The sequence below is a fragment of the Schistocerca serialis genome, chromosome 7, assembly GCF_023864345.2.
Source record: "Schistocerca serialis cubense isolate TAMUIC-IGC-003099 chromosome 7, iqSchSeri2.2, whole genome shotgun sequence".
Classification (NCBI taxonomy): Eukaryota; Metazoa; Arthropoda; class Insecta; order Orthoptera; family Acrididae; genus Schistocerca; species Schistocerca serialis.
In genome coordinates this window covers 575,805,328-575,825,223 of record NC_064644.1, presented here as the reverse complement: position 1 = coordinate 575,825,223, position 19,896 = coordinate 575,805,328, and the positions used below count along the sequence as shown (strand labels likewise).

At 42.2% G+C, this 19,896-nt stretch overlaps 1 protein-coding gene across 1 annotated transcript in view; it reads left to right on the top strand.

Moving 5' to 3' along the window:
- Positions 1 to 19,896, top strand: part of LOC126412719 (aminopeptidase N-like) — a 276,843-nt gene that overhangs the window by 35,459 nt on the left and 221,488 nt on the right. The window contains exons 2-3 of the mRNA XM_050082437.1: positions 125 to 305; positions 11,932 to 12,082. Coding sequence (XP_049938394.1) covers positions 125 to 305; positions 11,932 to 12,082 — 332 coding nt within the window. The remainder of the gene's footprint in view (positions 1 to 124; positions 306 to 11,931; positions 12,083 to 19,896) is intronic.

Below are 19,896 nucleotides of genomic sequence, written 5' to 3'. Positions count from 1 at the left end.
CGAAAATCAATTGAAGTTTTGCATAGACGTGCTGGGCAGTGTCTCTGGCAGGCCACTCTTTTCAATTCTGATTAGACAGAGAAATTTTAAGTGGCTGATGACCAACCGGTTTCCTCCGCCGCAGGGAGCGGGCGCTGCTGGTGGACGAGGCCGAGAGCTCGGCAGCTGCGCAGCGCTACGCCGTCACGACGATGGCGCACGAGCTGGCCCACCAGTGGTTCGGCGACCTCGTCACGCCGGACTTCTGGAACGTGCTCTGGCTGAAGGAGGGCTTCGCCACCTACTGGGCCTACCACACCGACCTGGTGAGCACGCTGTCTCTGTACCCACAGGCAGTACGCGCTTAGTTTAGCTACATCTACATCAACACCGATACTCCACAAATCGCACTTAAGTGCATGGCAAGGGACAATGGAACCAGCTTCACAATAACTATCTATCATTCCAATCTCGAACAGCGCGCAGAAGAAACGAACACCTATATGTTTCCGTGCGAACTCTGATTTCCATTTTATTATGTCGGTCGTTTCTCCCTATGTAGATCGGCGTCAACAAAATAATTATCCCACATAGTCATAGTTCACAAAAGTAGCCATTATGGCCGAAAATAATTATGATTCAACCAGCCAAGTGGTAAGTGTTTCGTACATACAGAAACATTAGATTAAAGTTACTTAAAACATGTCTTGATACAAAATTCAACAAAACCTGTCTATACGAAAACATAGTACCTAAATATGTGAACATTAAGACTAACTGTAAATCTACCTCAGCAGAACTTGTTAAAGCTAGAGCACATATCTGGAATCAATGTTACTAGCACATCCAGCACAGATCCCATTACTCCATCATATCCTTGGAAATATAATAAAAAAACATAAATTAAGTAAACAGCACTCATTAAAAGAAGCTTGACACTTTGAGAAAGAGAAACAAGCTGCCTGTCGGTAAATACGTAAATAAGAACAGTAACCCCCACAAATTTTTCCCAACAGTTGTAAATTCGGCTAACATTCAATGCCGTCAGACAGAATTGACACTACTAAATAAGCGTTTGAAGCATAATATAAATCCTAGCATCAATCACAACAACATAAAAGACACCATACACTCACTAAAGATACCCAGTGAGTTTGCAAAACTTAACAACACTGAACAAACAGTAATAGGCCACAATACTAATAAAATCATGCATAAACACATAACCACTAAAGCATCAAAAACAAATAACTTTGAAATAAATGTACTTCAATCAATCAACAAGCAACTGCAAAACCATAATGGCCTGGCAGTAAAATCTGATAAAGAGTACACAACAGTTATTATGTTTAAAGATGATTATATACTTAAAACACTCGAATTCTTTGCAAACAACCACATACATGAAGTCCAGGTTGACCCCACACCAAAGCTTCAAGCTAAAATAAGAAAATGTCTCAACATAAGTAACTTCCTTTTCACTAAGAATGAAGTATGAGAACCTATTGTGATGAACCCAACGGCCCCTAAACTCAAAGCACAACCAAAAGTCCATAAAACCAGCATGCCTATCAGGCCTATTGTGAACTCAATTAATAACCCAGCCTACAAATTAATGAGAGATAAAAATGATGTAGAAAAATACACATTTGAAAAATGACTTTCCATAAAGAACAGCTATGAACTTACCAACAGTTTGGAAGATTTGACAGTACAATTTCAAGCTAAGCTTATATCACCAGATATTGTAAACTTTTAAAGCAATATACCTGTAGGTAAAACAGTTGAGATAATGAAAATGAACCTACTGAGAAACAAGACAATGAGCGAACCAGAAATCATAGAATTTATAGACATACTTAATTTAGTACTCTCACGTAATTATTTCTCCCATAACAATAAAATTTAAAAGTAGGACCCAGGACTAGCAATGGGAAGCCCTATCAGTGGCCTAATAGCTGAAATATTTATCAACCATATATGAAATAAAATACTGACACTAAATGATAACAGCACAAGAAAAGTTAAATTCTATAAGAGATATTTAGATGACTCCCTCATTCTATTTGATGGCTCAAAGGATGAAATGAGAAACCTTTTTTACAAATTCAATAGCGTACATAAAAATAGAAAACCTACTAGCACTGACACCACTATACCAAACTCCTCTACACATCCCACCTCCCACCAAAAAGCTGCTTATAGGTCAATGCTGTACAGATCACACAAATTTCCACTTCAACATAAATAACTCCAACAAGAAATACAAACCATAACACATAACGCAATAAACAATGGAAATGATCCTTCTCTAAATAATACCATGTCACAACAGGTAACAAATAAACTGAACAAGGAGACATCAAACTCACTCACAACTGATAGTTCCCCAGCAGTCAAATATGTAAAAATGCCATATCTTGAAATAGTATCCGACAAATTAGTTAGACTATTCAAAAACACAGAAGTAAACATCAGCTTCATCACCAACAACAACCTAGGTAGGAAGCTCATTCACAATATAAAATCACCAGATACAAGTCTTGTTGCATCTGTCATTTATAAAATTACTTGCAGCCAATGTAATAAATATTATATCGGCCAAACAGGCAGAAATTTCAGAACTCGATTCAAAGAACTTTTAGACTGCTACAGACTTGATAAACGTAACAAATCAGCAGTAGCAACTCACATTAAAGGCACAGGCCATCGTTTGAAAATCGAAGACAACCTCGAAATTTTACACGAAATAGGAAAACGTAAGCGAATGGGTATCATGGAACAAATGGAAATTTTCATACATAATAAAAAGCATGGAGATAACATAATAAAATAACCGAATTCATAAACTCAAAATTCTTCAACAGTCTTAAGTCAGTTCTAACTCAATAGATTCAAGATGTATTAATGTAGATAAATGACTACAAATCTGTCAGTACCCTGACTATCGATACAAAACCTCGATTATCGATACTGACTCACATGCTACAAATCCGACATCTTGTGGTACGTGCATAACGTTTACATGTATGTCGAAGCAATTTGTGCAGTGAATTACGTCGGAAGTCAGTGACAAAATGCAATGTGCAATAGTGTAATGTTCCTCAACAGCTCTGCCATTACACCAGTGATGCAAGTGAGACTGCAAGGTGATGAAATCGTAAGTGGTCAACTGTCAGATAAAAGCCTTTCACGCTATTTTCGCAACACACAACTGACACAAAACTATCTGCATCCTATACAGGCTGTGATATCATATATAGCTAACCACAAGGGAAAAAACCAGCAGATGACATCACTGCCCCCCTCGGCCATTCCCCCAAATGCCACACCTGCCACTACAGTAACAAACAATGGACAAAGAGTTCTAGGTTAATCTAGTTTAAGACAGTTCATTTTTAAGTAACATTTCGCTGTATGTATGTATGTATAAATACCTGAAGATAAACAGAACATGCTCGAAACTCGTTGTATTATGATAGATTAAACATACAACAAAGAATAAAAAAACGACTGGTAGCTGAAATTACAAATAAATAATTATGCCAGACAGTCACGGTTCACAAAAGTAGCCATTATGGCCAAAAATCATTCTTAGGAAGATGCTTGGCGAACTTAACTGTCAGTCACTCGAGGGAAGACGACGTTCTTTCTGTGGAGCACCGTTTTTTTGAAAATTTAGGGAACTGCCATTCGAAATTAATTCCATAACGGTTATACTTCTGCTAGTGTACATTTCACATAATCACCTCGAAGATGAGAGGAATCAGGGCTCGCACAGAGGCATAGAGATAGTCGTTTTTCCGTTTCTCTATTTGCACTTGGAACAGGAAAGGATATCACTAGTAGTTGTACATCGTACCCTCAGCCATGCACTGTACATTGACTTGAGGAGTATGTATGTTGAAGTATACACTAGCAGATTCCAGTAAGTATGCCTCCGTAAACAAACAATTTTCGCTCTGGATTTTTCTGTTGGCACTTATTCAAAAAGTGAAATTCAATATTGAATTGGATGAATGTCTGAAGGAACGAGCACTGCAGCTGTTATGAAATACATGGAACGAAATCACCTCGCGAATATGGGCAACCTTCTGCTGTATAACGGAATGATGACAGTGAGAATTTGTGCGGGACCAGAACTTGAACCCAGATTTCTCACTTGTCACGAGTGGTCACGTGAACCACTTAGGTCATGTGAACACGACTCATTGTCGGACCCAAACTTTGACACATGGACGACGACGTGCGGAAGTTTGGCTTTGGCCTTGAAGCATGCCCAGATAGCCGAAGTGATGAGGGGACCGCTCGCACAGGTGGGAAATTCGGATTCGAGTCCAGGTCTCGCAACTGCAAATACATTCCATGTACAAAAATGAAGCATACAGCTCTCCCGTTGATACCATTGAAGAACTGCAGCCTCGCGGGATTAGCCGAGCGGTCTCGGCGCTGCAGTCATGGACTGTGCGGCTGGTCGCGGCGGAGGTTCGAGTCCTCCCTCGGGCATGGGAGTGTGTGTTTGTCGTTAGGATAATTCGGGTTAAGTAGTGTGTAAGCTTAGGGACTGATGACATTAGCAGTTAAGTCCCATAAGATTTCACACACATTTGAACCTTTTTGAAGAACTGCAGCAGCTATTTAAACAATATTGTGAAGAACTATGAAATAGGACTGCTGATAAAATATCAATATTCTTTTCAAAAAATATGAATATATATTGGCGATACTTCATTCTCTGGTATATAGACATCAAAATGGCAATATCGAGTGTCGATATGTTTATTTTATATTATGTTTTTCTCACAATTTTCGGAAAATATTTGTAGTCGTCCTTTTCAAGATGTAGTGGGACATCATTTTACTTTCACTGTGGGAAGGAGTCTTATTTCTTTTTCAGCCTTCATCACCTGGAATCTTCCTCTTTGACTGTGTGAAGCAAGTATAGGTGCCATAAAGTAGTCCGACTGTAGGGGTGGGGGGGAGGTGGGTGGGGGGTGGGGGGGTAGGAGGAGGAGGGCGTGAGGGAAGGGAGGAGTGAATGAAATAATAAGATTTCCAATGTGAAGAAGTAGCACACACATTTTTAGCTCACCTAGTGTACTATTTCTGCACATCGACATTCTTCAAAAATAGTTGCTGAAAATGATGAACAAAAATCTTAAGGACAAGAATGGTCTATATGGTGAGCGGAGACGTGTGAGGGAAAATGCTGACATAATCGGCGCTGGCTGCCATCAACGGAAACCGCAACGTGTAGCTTCACCATGCAATTTTGACACTACGACTGCTAGGTGGTTGGCGTTTGCATAAATGAAAAACCAGGGAATCGAGACGAAGTGCGGTAAGCGACGAAACCGAACGATGGACCCATCAAACGCCTTTTATAGTGCCACTTACATGCAGTCACCATTCTTAGCGAAGCGGTTATCACCAAGCGCGAACGTGCAACGTTTTCCCGTTCATTTCTTGCTCTGAGGCGGATATGCAGGCTGCTAACCTGTTGATTTAGAGAATATCTAATAAGAAATTAATACTTAAATATGCAGCTCTAAAACCGGCAGTATGTTTACAATGTGCACCAAATATTTGCCTTGGCCGGTCCGTCCAGTATTTTATCGATACGTTCTTCGATACTTCGACATTTGATAGCTAAATCTTTTATATATCGGATTCCAATATTTTTAAGAATACAGTCCTACTACTAAATGATCCGAGAGTGTTTGAAAAAATTGTTAATCTACTGCAGAGGCAAGTGCAGTATTGTATCCAAATGCCAGGACGAGACGTTGAACAGCTCCTTTAACAGGTACCAGTGTACAGTAATTTGTAACATGTGAAGAGCGGGAGCAGTACTGAACTTGTGTCAAAGCAGGGCATCTGTGAAATTAGAATCCAATTAGATGCTGTCTTAATCCACTACTTTATATTTGAGATGCATTTGCAGTAACTAAAACAATATGTCATACTAAAGTCAGTCGTGGCCTATACTCTCACAATTTGGAAGTACAGGAATTGAATAAAAACGTGGAGAGACCACGAGAAATGAATGCCTGACCATAAAAGCAGACATTCGCCAACCCTGTGGGTTGCGCTGTTGTATTTGCCCACGAACGGCACCTGTGCAGTGTCCTCAGTATCTTGCAAGTATCGGCGGTGGTCAGAACACTCTTCCGTGCAATTGTGAGTGCACTATGTCGGAGCTAAACGAATTCCACCGTTGGCAAACTGTTGCTTCTCGTACGGTAGGTACTACCGCAAGCGAGATAGCTCAATTGTTAGAGTTTCAAGAGGCACAATATCGAAGATTTACACCACATACAGGGAAACATCATCCGCCAAGTCACAACACGGACGAATGTGTATGTCGTCTGATCGTCACAGACGATCACTGGAGAGGATTGTGACAAAAAAAAGGACGACGACAGCTGTAAAATTCACCGTGGAACTGAATGTCGCACTCGCAAACCTTCTCGTCATCAAAACAACACGAAAGGACCTCTGTAAGCTGGGAACTGCAGGGTGACCTGGAATTCAAAAACCGCTCGTCAGTGTTGCAAATGTATGTAATACGAAAATGTGGTGTCAAACCCATGAGACTTGGACCACAGGGCGATACGTCATTTAGTCCGACATGTGTTCATATTTGCTGCAATGGTTTGTGGACCATAAGATTCCTGAATTATTCTGACTTGCCCACAGTCCCGACCTTTGGAATGAGTTAAAAATCGACTTCACTCCAGATCCTAGACTTCCTTCCCTGGTTGCGACTTTGGAGGAAGAACATGCTACCATTCTTCCAGTCATTCAGACTCCTGCTCCGAGCAAAGTTGAAACCACTGCAGCAGACTTTAACTGCAGGGTAGGAGAGGGCGAGTGGTTCTCTGCTGGAGGTTGCCACTGGAGTGGAAGGAGGAGGCAGCCAGTCAGTTGATAGAGGGCTCTGTTGATGAACTCGAGCAGGTACGGTTCAGCACATCTGAGACAGACTGCAGCTAATGGGAAGGGATCCTCGGGCCCCCACACGTAGGTTTGCCGAAGCAGGTGGTCCCTCGGACAGTAGCGGCAGCCCGGTTGGTGACAGCTGCAGGGCAGTGATGCGGCAGCAGCCTGGCGTTTCTGTGCCCAGGTCCAACACTCGGCCAGTGGTCGTCGCTTAGCAGCGCGGCTGAGGCAGTGTGACAGGTCTGGTCATGAACGAAATGGACTGTGCATCGTCTGACTTGCCGACAAGCTGTTTAAGGGGGGTAGGACGTCAAAAATTTAAAAAAAGTCGATTTTTCAAAAAATATGCTTATTTTGTAGCGCACATCTTCCTGAATAATTTGATGAACAAAACATATATATTTGAAGAGTTATAAGGTACGTAATATGGTCTTAAGTGTATGAAGGTGCAGCGCCACGCCCCTCTGCGCAGCATTCTTCTGTCATGCCTAAGAGTATTTCGCTCTGTAGTCATATGTGAAACAAAGGACTACCTATATCGACACTTTCTCTGCTGCTATCGACATGCATTGTTTTGATCGCTGGTTTTGTTTGTTCTATGTTTTGAAAGGCGTGCAGTGTGGTGCTGTGATCTTCGACACAATTTTCATTTTGCTGTGTTGTTCTGTGTTCGTTTGTGGCATATTATCGCACAGGGTGCCTACAATTCGTTGCCTCAACCGTAAACAATGTCACCACGGCAACAGATACGCAGTAAAGGGTGTTACAACAAATGTTACACCAGTGGCTCAAGACTGCAACCTCTCAGAGCCAGTAAACAATTCACCACCGAGTGCTTCTAGAAGGAAACTTGTTTTTGGTGCTAATGAAAATTGAGGCTGTGAATCCGAAGGTTCATGTAATATTATTGTTGATGTTAACATACTGTCACAATTAATATTGGACAATGTTATGTGCAAACATTCCCTTGGAGTTCAGTGTGTTTCTTTTGTGGAAGATAAGAGTGCCAGGAAAGGCCTTGCTACGAACTTATCTGTGATATGCAGCAAACGCAACGTTGGTGCGTCTTGCATGACATCTAAAATCGCAAACAAAGGTTATGATGTGAATTTGAGGGTATAATATGGCATGTGCTGTATTGGTAGGGGACAGAAGGCAGCAAGAACACTTTGTGCAGTCATGAATCTTCCTCCTCCTCCAGCAAAGTTTGAGAGGTATTATGGCTTACTGATTGAGGCTGTAAAAGAAGTTGCAGAATCTTCAATGAAAAGTGCTGCAGATGAATCTGTTATCGAAAATTATGGTGACAAGGACGTATGGCTGCTTTGATGGTACCTGGCAAAAATGAGGGCACACTTCATTGAATGGTATTGTAACAGCAACATCTGTTGTGACACTGTTAAGGTACTAGATGTTGAAGTGCTGAGTAAATTTTGTCATAGTTGTGTGAAAGGGATTGCAGATCATGTATGTAATATGAACTATAAAGGCTCAAGTGGAGGTATGGAAGTGCAGGAAGTTGTAAGCTCGTTTACCAGATCTGTTACCTCTCATGGCCTGCGTTATGTGAAGTACCTTGGTGATGGTGACAGTAAAGCTTTCCTTGAGGTTCAAAAGTGTGCACCATATGGAGCTGAGACTATTGTGCAAAAGTTAGAATGTGTGGGACATGTACAGAAAAGACTTGGCACTAGACTTAGAAGGCTGAGTTAAGATTTGTCAGGAAAAAAATGATCTGATGGGAAAGGAATAAAAGGGAGAGGGCGGCTGACGGATGCAGAAATTGACAAACTACAGACATATTATGGTTTGGCAATAAGAAAAGTATGAAACAAGCAGTTTGGGCCTTATACTTCCTCAAAATGTCCACAGACAATAACCCTATCCTCAACTTATGCCCAAAAGGAAGTGAATAATGGTGTGCCTACAAAAGGTCAATTGCTGCTGGTGAGGAATATCATCATAGGAATTCTCTATCAACTGCTGTAATGCAAGCCATCAAACCTATATTCAGGGACCTTGCAAATGAAAACTTACTGAAGAAATGCCTTCATGGTGGTACCCAAAACCCAAATGAAAGTTTTAACCAATGTGTATTAGAAAGATTACCAAAAACCGTTTTTGTGGGAAGAAATGCACTTGCTGTTGGTGTTTATGATGCAGTTTCATGTTTTAATGACGGTGTGCAAAACAGGAAATATGTATTAGAGAAATTGGAATTAAGCCCGGAGTGAACTGTATCAAAGCTTTGTATGCGATAGACAGAGAGCGTGTAGTGAAAGCAGATAAATCATTTTTGGAGGTCATAAAATCAAGAAGAGTGCATCATAGTAGTGTGAAGAGGAAGAAAACTGATATTGAAAACTAAAAAGAACCTGCTTATGGTGCTGGACAGTTCTAAAACTATGTCAAATACAAGCAGAAACTTTAAAGGCCATTTTTCGCAAAACACATTTTTCTGTACTTAGTTACATGTAGCATCCAAAATAAATGTCCTATTACTATCAAACTTGGTATGCTTATTAAACACAAACTCCTTAGTGCAAAACTCTAGAATTTTCCCAATCTATTAAAAATTGTGGTAAAAAATGGGATAATTAACTATAAAATTTGAGTTTTTTCTAAACATGAAGTTTAAAATGTAATAACTCATTCATTTTCTCATAAATTAAATAAATTCTAGAGTTTCATACTCCTTTAAGTATGATTTGTATGCTGTGGAAAATTCATTGAAGAATCTCTCTTACTTATGAAGAAAAGTGTACCTAAAGCAATTAATGCAGCCAATGGTAACGAAAAAAAGGTCGAATTTCACATATAAAACAAATTGCTTTTATTATGTTTTTCCACGTCCACCGCTATCAGTGTGAATCCTGAATACTTATTGGTCATGCTGACGAAAATTTATGAGTTTATTTGTAAAGGTATAGACAGTGGAAATTAAAATATAGACAGTGGAAATTAAAATGTCCTGTGGTGCCTCTCTTGCTATAAGTCGGCGCGTTTGACGTCCTACCCCCCTTAAAGCCAGTTTAAATTCCATTTGTGTTTGGCAGTATCTGTGGAATCCAGCGTCAAAACATCTGGAGTGTGGCCAGTGGCCGGGAGCTGTGTAACCAGTAGGTCGGTCACTCGTGTGCTCGGCATCCCTCACGTGGAAGTGTCGCCTACATGTGCGACGTGTGCCAATGCTGCAAGCCAGCAGCGCATAGGCCCGTAACTGCAGTGTGGTTTCTGCCGCTTTCGGCGTTTGAGCTGTTACAAATGGCTCTAAGCATTATGAGACTTAATAACTGAGGTCATCAGTCTCCTAGATTTAGAACTACTTAAACCTAACTAACCTAAGGACATCGCACATATCCATGTCTGAGGCAGGATTCGAACCTGCGACCGTAGCAGTAGCGCGGTTCCGGACTGAAGCGCCTAGAACCGCACGGTCACAGTGGCCAGCCCATTAAAAAACGTTTTGCATCACCACAGTTCCCAGAACTCGAGAAGATAGACGTTGACTGTGGATATTGTATCACAGACACAGTCCATGTGACTGTTCAGAGATGTCACTAAACCCACCTAAAGATGTAAACAACCTTGCATGAGCAGCGCCTATTAGACGGACGGGGTCCGACAGCCTATCCGTTCCATTCCACCAGGAAGGAGGTACATGGCTCATGTTGTCTGTAGTTCAACCATACCTAGACGGTCAATACGGCGGTTCGATCGCGTCCGCATTGTTACTTTGTCCCAGAAAGAGCTCTCAACAAGGAAAGTGTCCAAGCATCTTGGAGTGAACCAAAGCGATGTTGTTCGGACATGGAGATACAGAGAGACAGGAACTGTCGTTGACATGCCTCGCTCAGTCCGCCCAAGGGCTACTACTGCAGTGGATGACCGCTACCTACGGATTGTGGCTCGGAGGAACCCTGACAGCAACGCCACCATGTTGTATAATGCTTTTCATGCAGCCACAGGACGCGGTGTTACGACTCAAATTGTGCACAATAGGCTGCATGATGCGCTACTTCACTCCCGACGTCCGTGGCGAGGTCCATCTTTGCAACCACGATACCATGCAGCGCGGTGCAGATGGGTCCAACAACATGCCGAATGGACCACTCAGGATTGGCATCACGTTCTCTTCACCGATGAGTGTCGCATATACTTTCAATCGTCGGAAACAACGCAGTCAGACTGAACGCCTTACACACACTGTCGAGCGAGTCAAGCAAGGTAGATGCTCCCTGCTGTTTTGGGATGGCATTATGTGGGGCTGGCGTACGCTAGTAGTGGTCTCAGAAGGCACTGTAACGGCTGTACAATACGTGAATGCCATCCTCTGACTGATAGTGCAACCATATTGGCAGCATATTGGCGAGGCATTCGTCTTCATAGACGACAATTCGCGCCACCATCGTGCATATCTTGTGAATGACTTCCTTCAAAATAACAACATCGATCGACTAGAGTGGCCAGCATGTTCTCCAGACATGAAACCTATTGAACATCCCTGGGATATATTCCAAAGGGCTGTTTATGGACGAAGTGACCCATCAACCACTCTGAGGGATCTAGGCGGAATCGCCCTTAAGGAATGGGACAATCTGGGCCAGCAATGCCTTGATGAACTTGTGGATAGTATCCCTCGACGAATACAGGCATGCATCAATGCAAGAGGATGTACAGCAATCTGGACCACTACCTCTGGAGGCCTCGCTGTATGGTGGTACAAGATGCAATGTATGGTTTTCATGAGCAATAAAAAGGGCGGAAATGATGTTTATGTTGATCTCTGTTCCAGTTTTCTGTACTCTCGGAACCGAGGTGATGCAAAACTTTTTTGGTGTGTATATAATACAGCCAAATCACTCAGAATATTTTACTTTCAAAGACAGTAGCCACATAGGGCTACAGACATAAGGTAACGTTACCCTGCATCCACCTAAATTTGGGTACACGCCAGCATCCATCTAAGTACGAGAGACTGAAGGAAGCCATGTGTGGTGTGCCGGCCAGGGTCTGGTGACGGACTGCTGGGGGCTGAGGGAGCACTTCCTGGTGGAGCAGATGGCCACCGCGCTGGACGCCGACGCCTCAGAGTCCACCCACGCGCTCACCTCCGCCCCGGACACGGCCGCCCTCTACGACGACATTAGCTACTCCAAAGGTAATGCCTGACATAGTCAACGTTGGAGGATTCTGGCTTTATACGATTAGATGTTTTTTTCTGGTGTATGGGGCGTGAGAGAAGAGTAATGAGACCGATAACACTGTGAGCGCCCTGGCAGAACCGTGTCGTTCTACTCGGGCAGACCGGTGGGTTCGTCCCGTCCAGACGCTCGGTCCCGAGTTTCAGCTCCCTACAGCCGTCACGTCATTTCTGAGAGCGGCATTGGTGAAGTTGTATTTTTGTCGTGTGTTACGAAGATGGAACAGCGGAATTTATAGCGACGCTGTGCAATCGAGTTTTGTATAGAAATTGGGGAATCGGCAAGTGTGACCTTTGGAACGTTGAAACAGGCCATGGCGAACTTTGTTAATAACGAAAGTCTTTCGCTGGTACAAATCATTTTTGAAAGCCGACAACACGTTGAAGGTGAAACTCGCTCAGGGAGACTTTCAGTATCACGAACCGACCAAAACCTCGAACGTGCGCATTCTATTTTGAGATCAGACCGACGTTTAACAGTAAGGATGACCTTGAAATTCTAAGGAATGGGGTACATAGAGTGAGTCGGGACACTGCATACAAGTGGATGCTGCATAATGACAACGCCACGTCACACACACACACACACACACACACACACACACACACACACATACACACACACTTCCATCGCGGAATTTTTTGCAGCAAAGATATTCCTGTTCTCCCACACACCCCTGATTCTCACGAGTCCATGCGACTTTTCCCCTGAAATTGAAAAATATCTTAAAAGGACGTCATTTTGGGATTCTGGAGAACATTCGAAGAATGTGACTGACATATTAAGGGCCCTACCCGTTCAAGCTTTTCAGCGCTGCTACGAACACCGGGAACGACGACTCTGGCGGTGTGTAGCTGCCGAAGGGAATTGCGTTGAAGGGGATGATGTTGTTTGAAAAAAAAATAACTTTGGTAGATAAAAAATCAGTCTCATAGCTTTTCTCACATACCTTATTTTTCTAACTTCAGAATTCCGCCCATTTCACACCATAAGTTCTTGACTAAATTTCGAGAAACTGACTTTCAGCCTTCTTAACTTGGTTCCTGATGACTACTGCTCTGCTCGGGTGATCGTCCTATATACGTCGGCCATTACCCCCTCCGTCTTTCCATTCCTGTCACTTTCCCTGTAACCACCGTACCACCATAGTAGGCGGTTGCGATGGCAACAGGCATTGCTATTTGCAGCCTGCAACCTTTGGACTGTCACAACATCGCACTTGATGACGCAGATAGCAACAAGAGCGGAGTGGGTAATGGCCAGTATGTCAATCCGGATAGCCTCGAAACTAGAGTAATAAAAAAATAGAAAAAAGTTAAGAGGGTGGTTTTAATGCTTCACGTGTTTTACAGGGTTTGGCAACGCAACTTCCTGGTTTAAACGCAATAAAACCCATATTATGAACCAGAAATTTTTGAATTTTTTTTCTGATAAGGTAGTTACATACCTAAGTTTTTGTTTTACACAGTTTTGAAAATCATTTCAGGTGTGTGACGACCCCCATTGCCCATAAACTGAATAAGCTGATTTCTGGCATTTCTCATGACCCTTACAGCGTAGCGGCAGGTATTTTGGCAATTTCTGCCCGAATATTGGCTTTCAGCTCATGTAGTGTTCTGGGGCGGTTGACATAAAAGCGATATTTCAAAGAAACCTGCAACAAATGGCAATGGCCCAAGGAGGGGGAGAAGGTCGGGCACTCCAAATCGCCCCTTACCGCGACGAGGTCCTCTAGGAAGTTGTAATGTCTCTTGCAGCGGTCTCTCCGCGATATTTTCAGAAATTTTTTATAAGTTATATGTCTCAGTACATATCTCGAAATATCTCTTCTTATCTTACCGATTCCTAAACTTTAATATACGATGATTATCAATACAAAGTAGTTTCAAGCCCTATTATTCCTTGGAGCGTGCATTTACTCCATGGAATAGCTTCTCTGCTATATATGTTTTCTCTTATGAAAGGAAGGATTCAGATCTTGCAGATTAGCCGTGAAAGAAGGAAGATGTATATGTATGTATTGTTGAGCTAGTCGCCATCTTGATGAGATTTTGTATGAGAAGGAATTTAATACATGAACTAAACTAAAGTAAGTGTGTTCGCGTATTATTTAACTGATTATTATTGACAGTGTCTGCTTACTACGCTGTGTTGCACGGGATCAGTGGGGAACGTCTGATTTACACTGGACGAACCTGCCGTTTTGTATGCTCAAGATATCCAGTTTATTACTTCCAGTAAATAGGCTAACACGGTCTTACCAGCAGATCTCCGGTCTTCCCCATGTGATCACCGAAAGTTAATAATTATTATAAATGTTTTCAGGAGATCGACTGACATTTTTCGTCGCACCGAGACTTCGAAATTGCTTCACTGCCTTATGGAATTTAAGTTAAGCTCAATTTAATCAGGATAGAACAGTATTGAACTGTGTGAATGTGATAAGCCTACTTTGTGAATGAAAATTCCCTTAATATACCCATGTTTTTTACTATCCTGACCAGTGAAGCTAAATCAGGCCGGTGTGAGAGAGGTTTTTTAAATTTTAGATCACACAAAAAATATTAAAAAGTGTTCCCTCAAAACTGTCACTGATGTCCTCAAAGTGTCAGCCGTTGCTCCGTCCTGTTGGAATAAAATGTCCCCTAAGTCCAACTCATCAAATCGTGTGAAAACAAATTCCTACAACATGGTCACTGAGGCGAACCGTCAGCATTTTTAAATAAATGTTAAAGCTATTCAATTTTGCTGCACGAAGAACCACTCATAACAGCGGTCCGTACAGCCCTTCTTGACAAGCGCAGGACTCGGCGAATAATCAGATGCATCCGTGACAAAAGAACGCAGCTCCATGTACCATGAAGCCCAAAGTGCACACACGATAATTTTGATCACTTAACCCTTTGTGACTGGTAATATTAAAAATTAAAATTTTTAAATTTTCTTTTTTTAGTAGGTTATTAAACTTAAATTGAGGCAGAACAATGTGAAAAACAAGTGTTGCCTACATTAATTGAACACATATAGCGTGGTTTCAAATGGAGCCACTGCGCATGAAATGTAGTTACTTTTGGTGGTAAGATAAAGTGCAGTTCCTTTCTGCAGACAGGCATATAGCTGCTTAGCAGAGAGCACACTTCCACTTGATTCTGTGAGGTTCCTTCTTTGTGCTACAGTGTGTGCAGTTTGGGTTTTAAAGCTTTAACAAGTTTTACATTATTTTGCTAACGGCTCTGATGATGTACGTGGACATCTGGGACTTTTATTCCTCTCAGAAGGCCCACCTGAATTGCTTCTTCCTTTATTCTGCGAGACTACATCGTGTGAAACAGCAAATACAACAACCTGTCACAGCTACTCATGTTGACCTCAGAGCTGCAGTCGTTTCAAAAGGAACCACCACAATAATTACGAAAATAAATACATAAATTTAGCTTACACATTGTATAAATTTGAGCAGGGTAGTTTTCGGTACCTAATGCATGTGCAAAACACGCCTTATACAGACGAATTCAATTACAATTTGAAAAAAAAGACAGTCGTGCATTGCATACAAAAATGGCTTCTACGAGGGTTGTTTTTTAAGTAAGGGCCGTTCGCGCGTATAGTCCCGTAGTTCGCGCGGACGCCGCAACAAGCCACCGCGCCACTTGCAGGCATCCTTCCCGTTCACACTGATGCAAGTTGCAGCTCTGTAGCTGACGTGTACGCATCTCTGTGCTACTTAATAATGTTTACGATTACTGAATCGCCCGCCGTGTGTGAGATACGGTCAGTGATACGTTTTTGGACCGCGAGAGCCCTATCAGCTGCAGAAATTCATCGTCAGTTAACAGAAGTTTATGGTTTGAATGCAGTGAGTGAAGATAAAGTGCGTCAATGGGTTAGAGAGTTTAAAAATGGCCGTCAAAACGTCCATGACGAAGAACGCTCAGGCCGGCTGCAGTCGAAACAAAGATTCGTGAGGACAGAAGATTCACAATTTCCACTCTTTCTTTGGAATTTCCACAAGTTTCAAGATCGGTTTTGTACAAAATTGTGTCTGAAAACCTAAACTGTAAGAAACTGTGTGCTCGGTGGGTACCCAGACTCCTCACAGAGGACCACAAAGGGAAGGGATTTGCCACTTCATTGGACTTTTTGATTCGTTACGAGGAAGAAGGGGATGACATGTTGAGTCAAATTGTCACTGGAGATGAAACATGGGTATCCCATATCACTCCCGAAAGCAAGCGGCAATCGATGGAATGGCGACACACGACCTCACCCGTCAAGGTCAAAGCTAAACAGACGCTGTCAAAGTGCAAGATTATGGCAACTGAGTTTTGGGACTGGCGCAGTGTTTTGCTAGTGGACTTTATGCCACGAGGAACGACAATCAACTCAGATGCCTACTGTGCAACTGTAAAGAAGCTCCGCAGAGAAATTCAAAACAAAAGGCGCAGCGTGCTGACAAAAGGAGTTTTGCTCCTGCACGATAACGCTAGGCCTCACACCTCTCAAAAGACTCAGGATTTGATTGATTTTTTTGGCTGGGAAGTTTTGGGCCATGCACCATACAGCCCCGACCTTGCTCCTAGCGATTTTCACCTTTTACGGTACCTGAAACACCATCTTGGCGGGCAGCACTTCAATGATGACGATGAAGTGAAAGCGGCCGTGAACTCTTGGCTGTAGGAGCAGGCGGCCGAATTCTTTGAAGAGGAAATTAAAAACTTAGTTGTAGGGTATGACAAGTGCTTAAATAAACAAGGCAACTATGTAGAAAAATAGGTAAAAGTGTGTAGAATCAGAAAACAAAAGTATTTGTATCTTTTTTTAAAAATAAAAACGGCCCTTACTTAAAAAACAACCCTTGTCTAACTGCAAAGATTTGAAACGTGAGAAGTGTTTCCTGTCACTTGCCACTACGGTGTTGCCACATTGGCCATCAGCTCACCACTCGGTTATAGGCGACAAAGCAAGGTGGATCAGTTCACAAATGCCATTAATGTGTAACGCGGAGCGATGGTGGAAGTGGTCGCCACGAGGTATGTCGAAAATGCGAAATGCTCTGTCGACACCTTGTGGCCTCTCCTTCTTTCCCTCTCTTGCTCGGTCGTCGTCGTTTTCTTCTTTTCTCCTCGGCTGTCCAAACCCTCTTCCTTCGTCGTAGCGCCGCTATATCTCAGTGTTTTCGACAAAATGGAGGAAGAAGGGGGCACATATGTGGTTGATCACGATGACGTAGTGCTGTGTGTGAGTGTCACCCTTAGCTCTGTTTTGGGAAGGTTGTTGACTAAAGCTGAAACATTTCTATAAAAAGGTAAGTGTTCTCTTTTTCAAAAGGTGAAAATTTTAGTGTAGACTATAATGTTTATCGATCTACTAAGAACACGACACAGTTTATAACGTCCCAACTTCGGATGAAGTTTATTGATCCCAAGGAGCTGGCCGTGAACTGATAGCTTCTCCCAAGAAAAATAAAAGCAGTGTACTTCCGTGACTCAGGTGGTATTCTCGCCTGTCAATATGAACTCCTCATATCCAGGGATATCAAAAAGCGGGCACCATTAAATTTCTGAATAAGTTCTTCCAAATTCTCTGGTCTCGTTTGTACCGGAACAATAATTTTGTTAATTTCCCTGGCGTCAAGATCCAGTCTTACATCACCATTTGACTTTAAGACAGCCAAGAGAGGGCTCGAATATGGAGAATTAGAGGGCTCTATTATTCCCCACTGTAACATCTTAATGATTTCTTTTTTTACTGCCTCTCTCTTAGACCACGGAACAGAGTAGGAAGTACGACGAAAAGCTTCATGAGGATATGTTTGAATATCAAATTCGAGCTCCTTGATGGTTCCTGGACGTTTAAATACTGGTGCATAATCAGTTAACAAGCAGAGTAAGTCTTCCCTCTGATCTGACGTAAGATATTAGGATTCAGATATTTCGTCTCGTATTGTGTCTTGATCTATCTCTTCTTCAGAAGATTCGATAAAATAAATTTCACTTGCTATATCGCACTTAACACCAACATCGCTAACCATTAGCTTTATACAACATCGCGCTGGGACTACTTGGCCCTTCATCATAGGAATTGTCACAACCTCACTTCCTGGACCAACGTACACTTTCCTTCTTTTAAATTAATTACTGCTCCAACTCCACACAAAAAATCAAGACCCCAAACACAAGGTACGGCCATTTTCGAAACGATCAGGAAGATACTTTCTATAGAAGCCCCCGCCCCACCCCCCCTCCCCCGCATTACAATGTCGACTCGTGCCTGTTTTGAGACTCCGCGCTTTCGCACCAAATGCGCGGGATACAGTGCATCCAGTAACAGGAAACGTTAACACCGTCCCTTCTCGTCTGGTCTGTTTATAACAATCTTGCGTCATTACGCTAATGGTTGCGCCTGTGTCGATCAAGTATCAATTACCATTTATTACTGCTTGCACCACAGCTTGTAAAGTTTGCCCACATCTATTGGAAATGTTCGGCACTTCTTCACTCAACTCATCCCTTAAGACCAAATCATTATTATATCTCAATATATTTATTGAAAAATGATTCTTGTCCTCCTTTTCATCCCCAGTCATCCTATGAAGGCTTTTGGAGACCGGTTTTAGTTTAACCTTTCGGTAAATGTCTTCATGAGTGGTTCATGAACTTCAACTATATGAATGTTGTGTTCGGTATTGGTTCCGTCCGTAATTCCGGTGGTCTGTCATTCATTAGTATCGGTCCTTGCGGTTGTAATGCTGGTGCCGCTCCTTGCGGATGATCTGCCCACGGTTGTATCCTGTCAGGATCTTCTTCCGGATACCTATCACGTCTGCGTTTAAGACTAGGCTTTCCCGTATTGATATAATTTACGCGATTACCATTATTCCAATAGGTTTTCTTAGCATAATAAGCATCGCGTTTATATTGATCTCTCTTATTGTTAGTTTTATGATAGCCATAAGATATCGTTTGCTTTTTTTCTGGTTGTGTAGGCTTAGCATTCCTATCTCTGTTGTCGTCATTACAACCAGTACCACACTTATTAATACCCGCATCATTACGCTGTGTAGCAGACCATTAATTATTATTCCAAACTTTGTCATCTTCCGAAATCTTATGAATAGAATCAACTACAGACAAAAATTGTTCCACATCACAACCAGAAACATTTATGTTTTTCGCGAATATGAATCGGCACCCTTCCCTTTCGAATGCGTATTACTTCCCGACGTGAGATAGGCTCGCTCCAATATCTCGTTTTGTTAATGTATTTTTCGAAATACTGTTGCAGTGAGCTTCGCTTACTATTATAGTATTCGTGTTGGTACACTTCCTTACGCAATCGTTCCTGTTTGCTCCTGGAGCAGTATTTTGACAGGAAAAGCTGCTCAAATTCTGCACAAGTACTACAGTTCTCGCTTGCTTCTGCAACCCACCGTGCTGCTTCACCTGTAATTTTGGATACGATGGACTGAAGCTTATCTTGTTCCGACCAACTATGTGCAAAAATACGTTTCAAGGTATTTATAAAAAATTTTGGATGGATGTTGTCCTTTTCTGACGTAAAGGTCGAAAACTGCTTGCTTTTAAATATGCTGGTTTCAACTATTAGAGACAATCGATACCCTCTCTGTACAAACGGATCATGTTCATTCTCGTAACCTTCATAGAATTTGTCAGGTACCGTGGCACTGTAGTTACATTTACTCTCACTACAGTGTCTACCGTTTTTCGATTTGTCCACTGAATGATTATCGCCCGTCAAAACATTTTGTGAT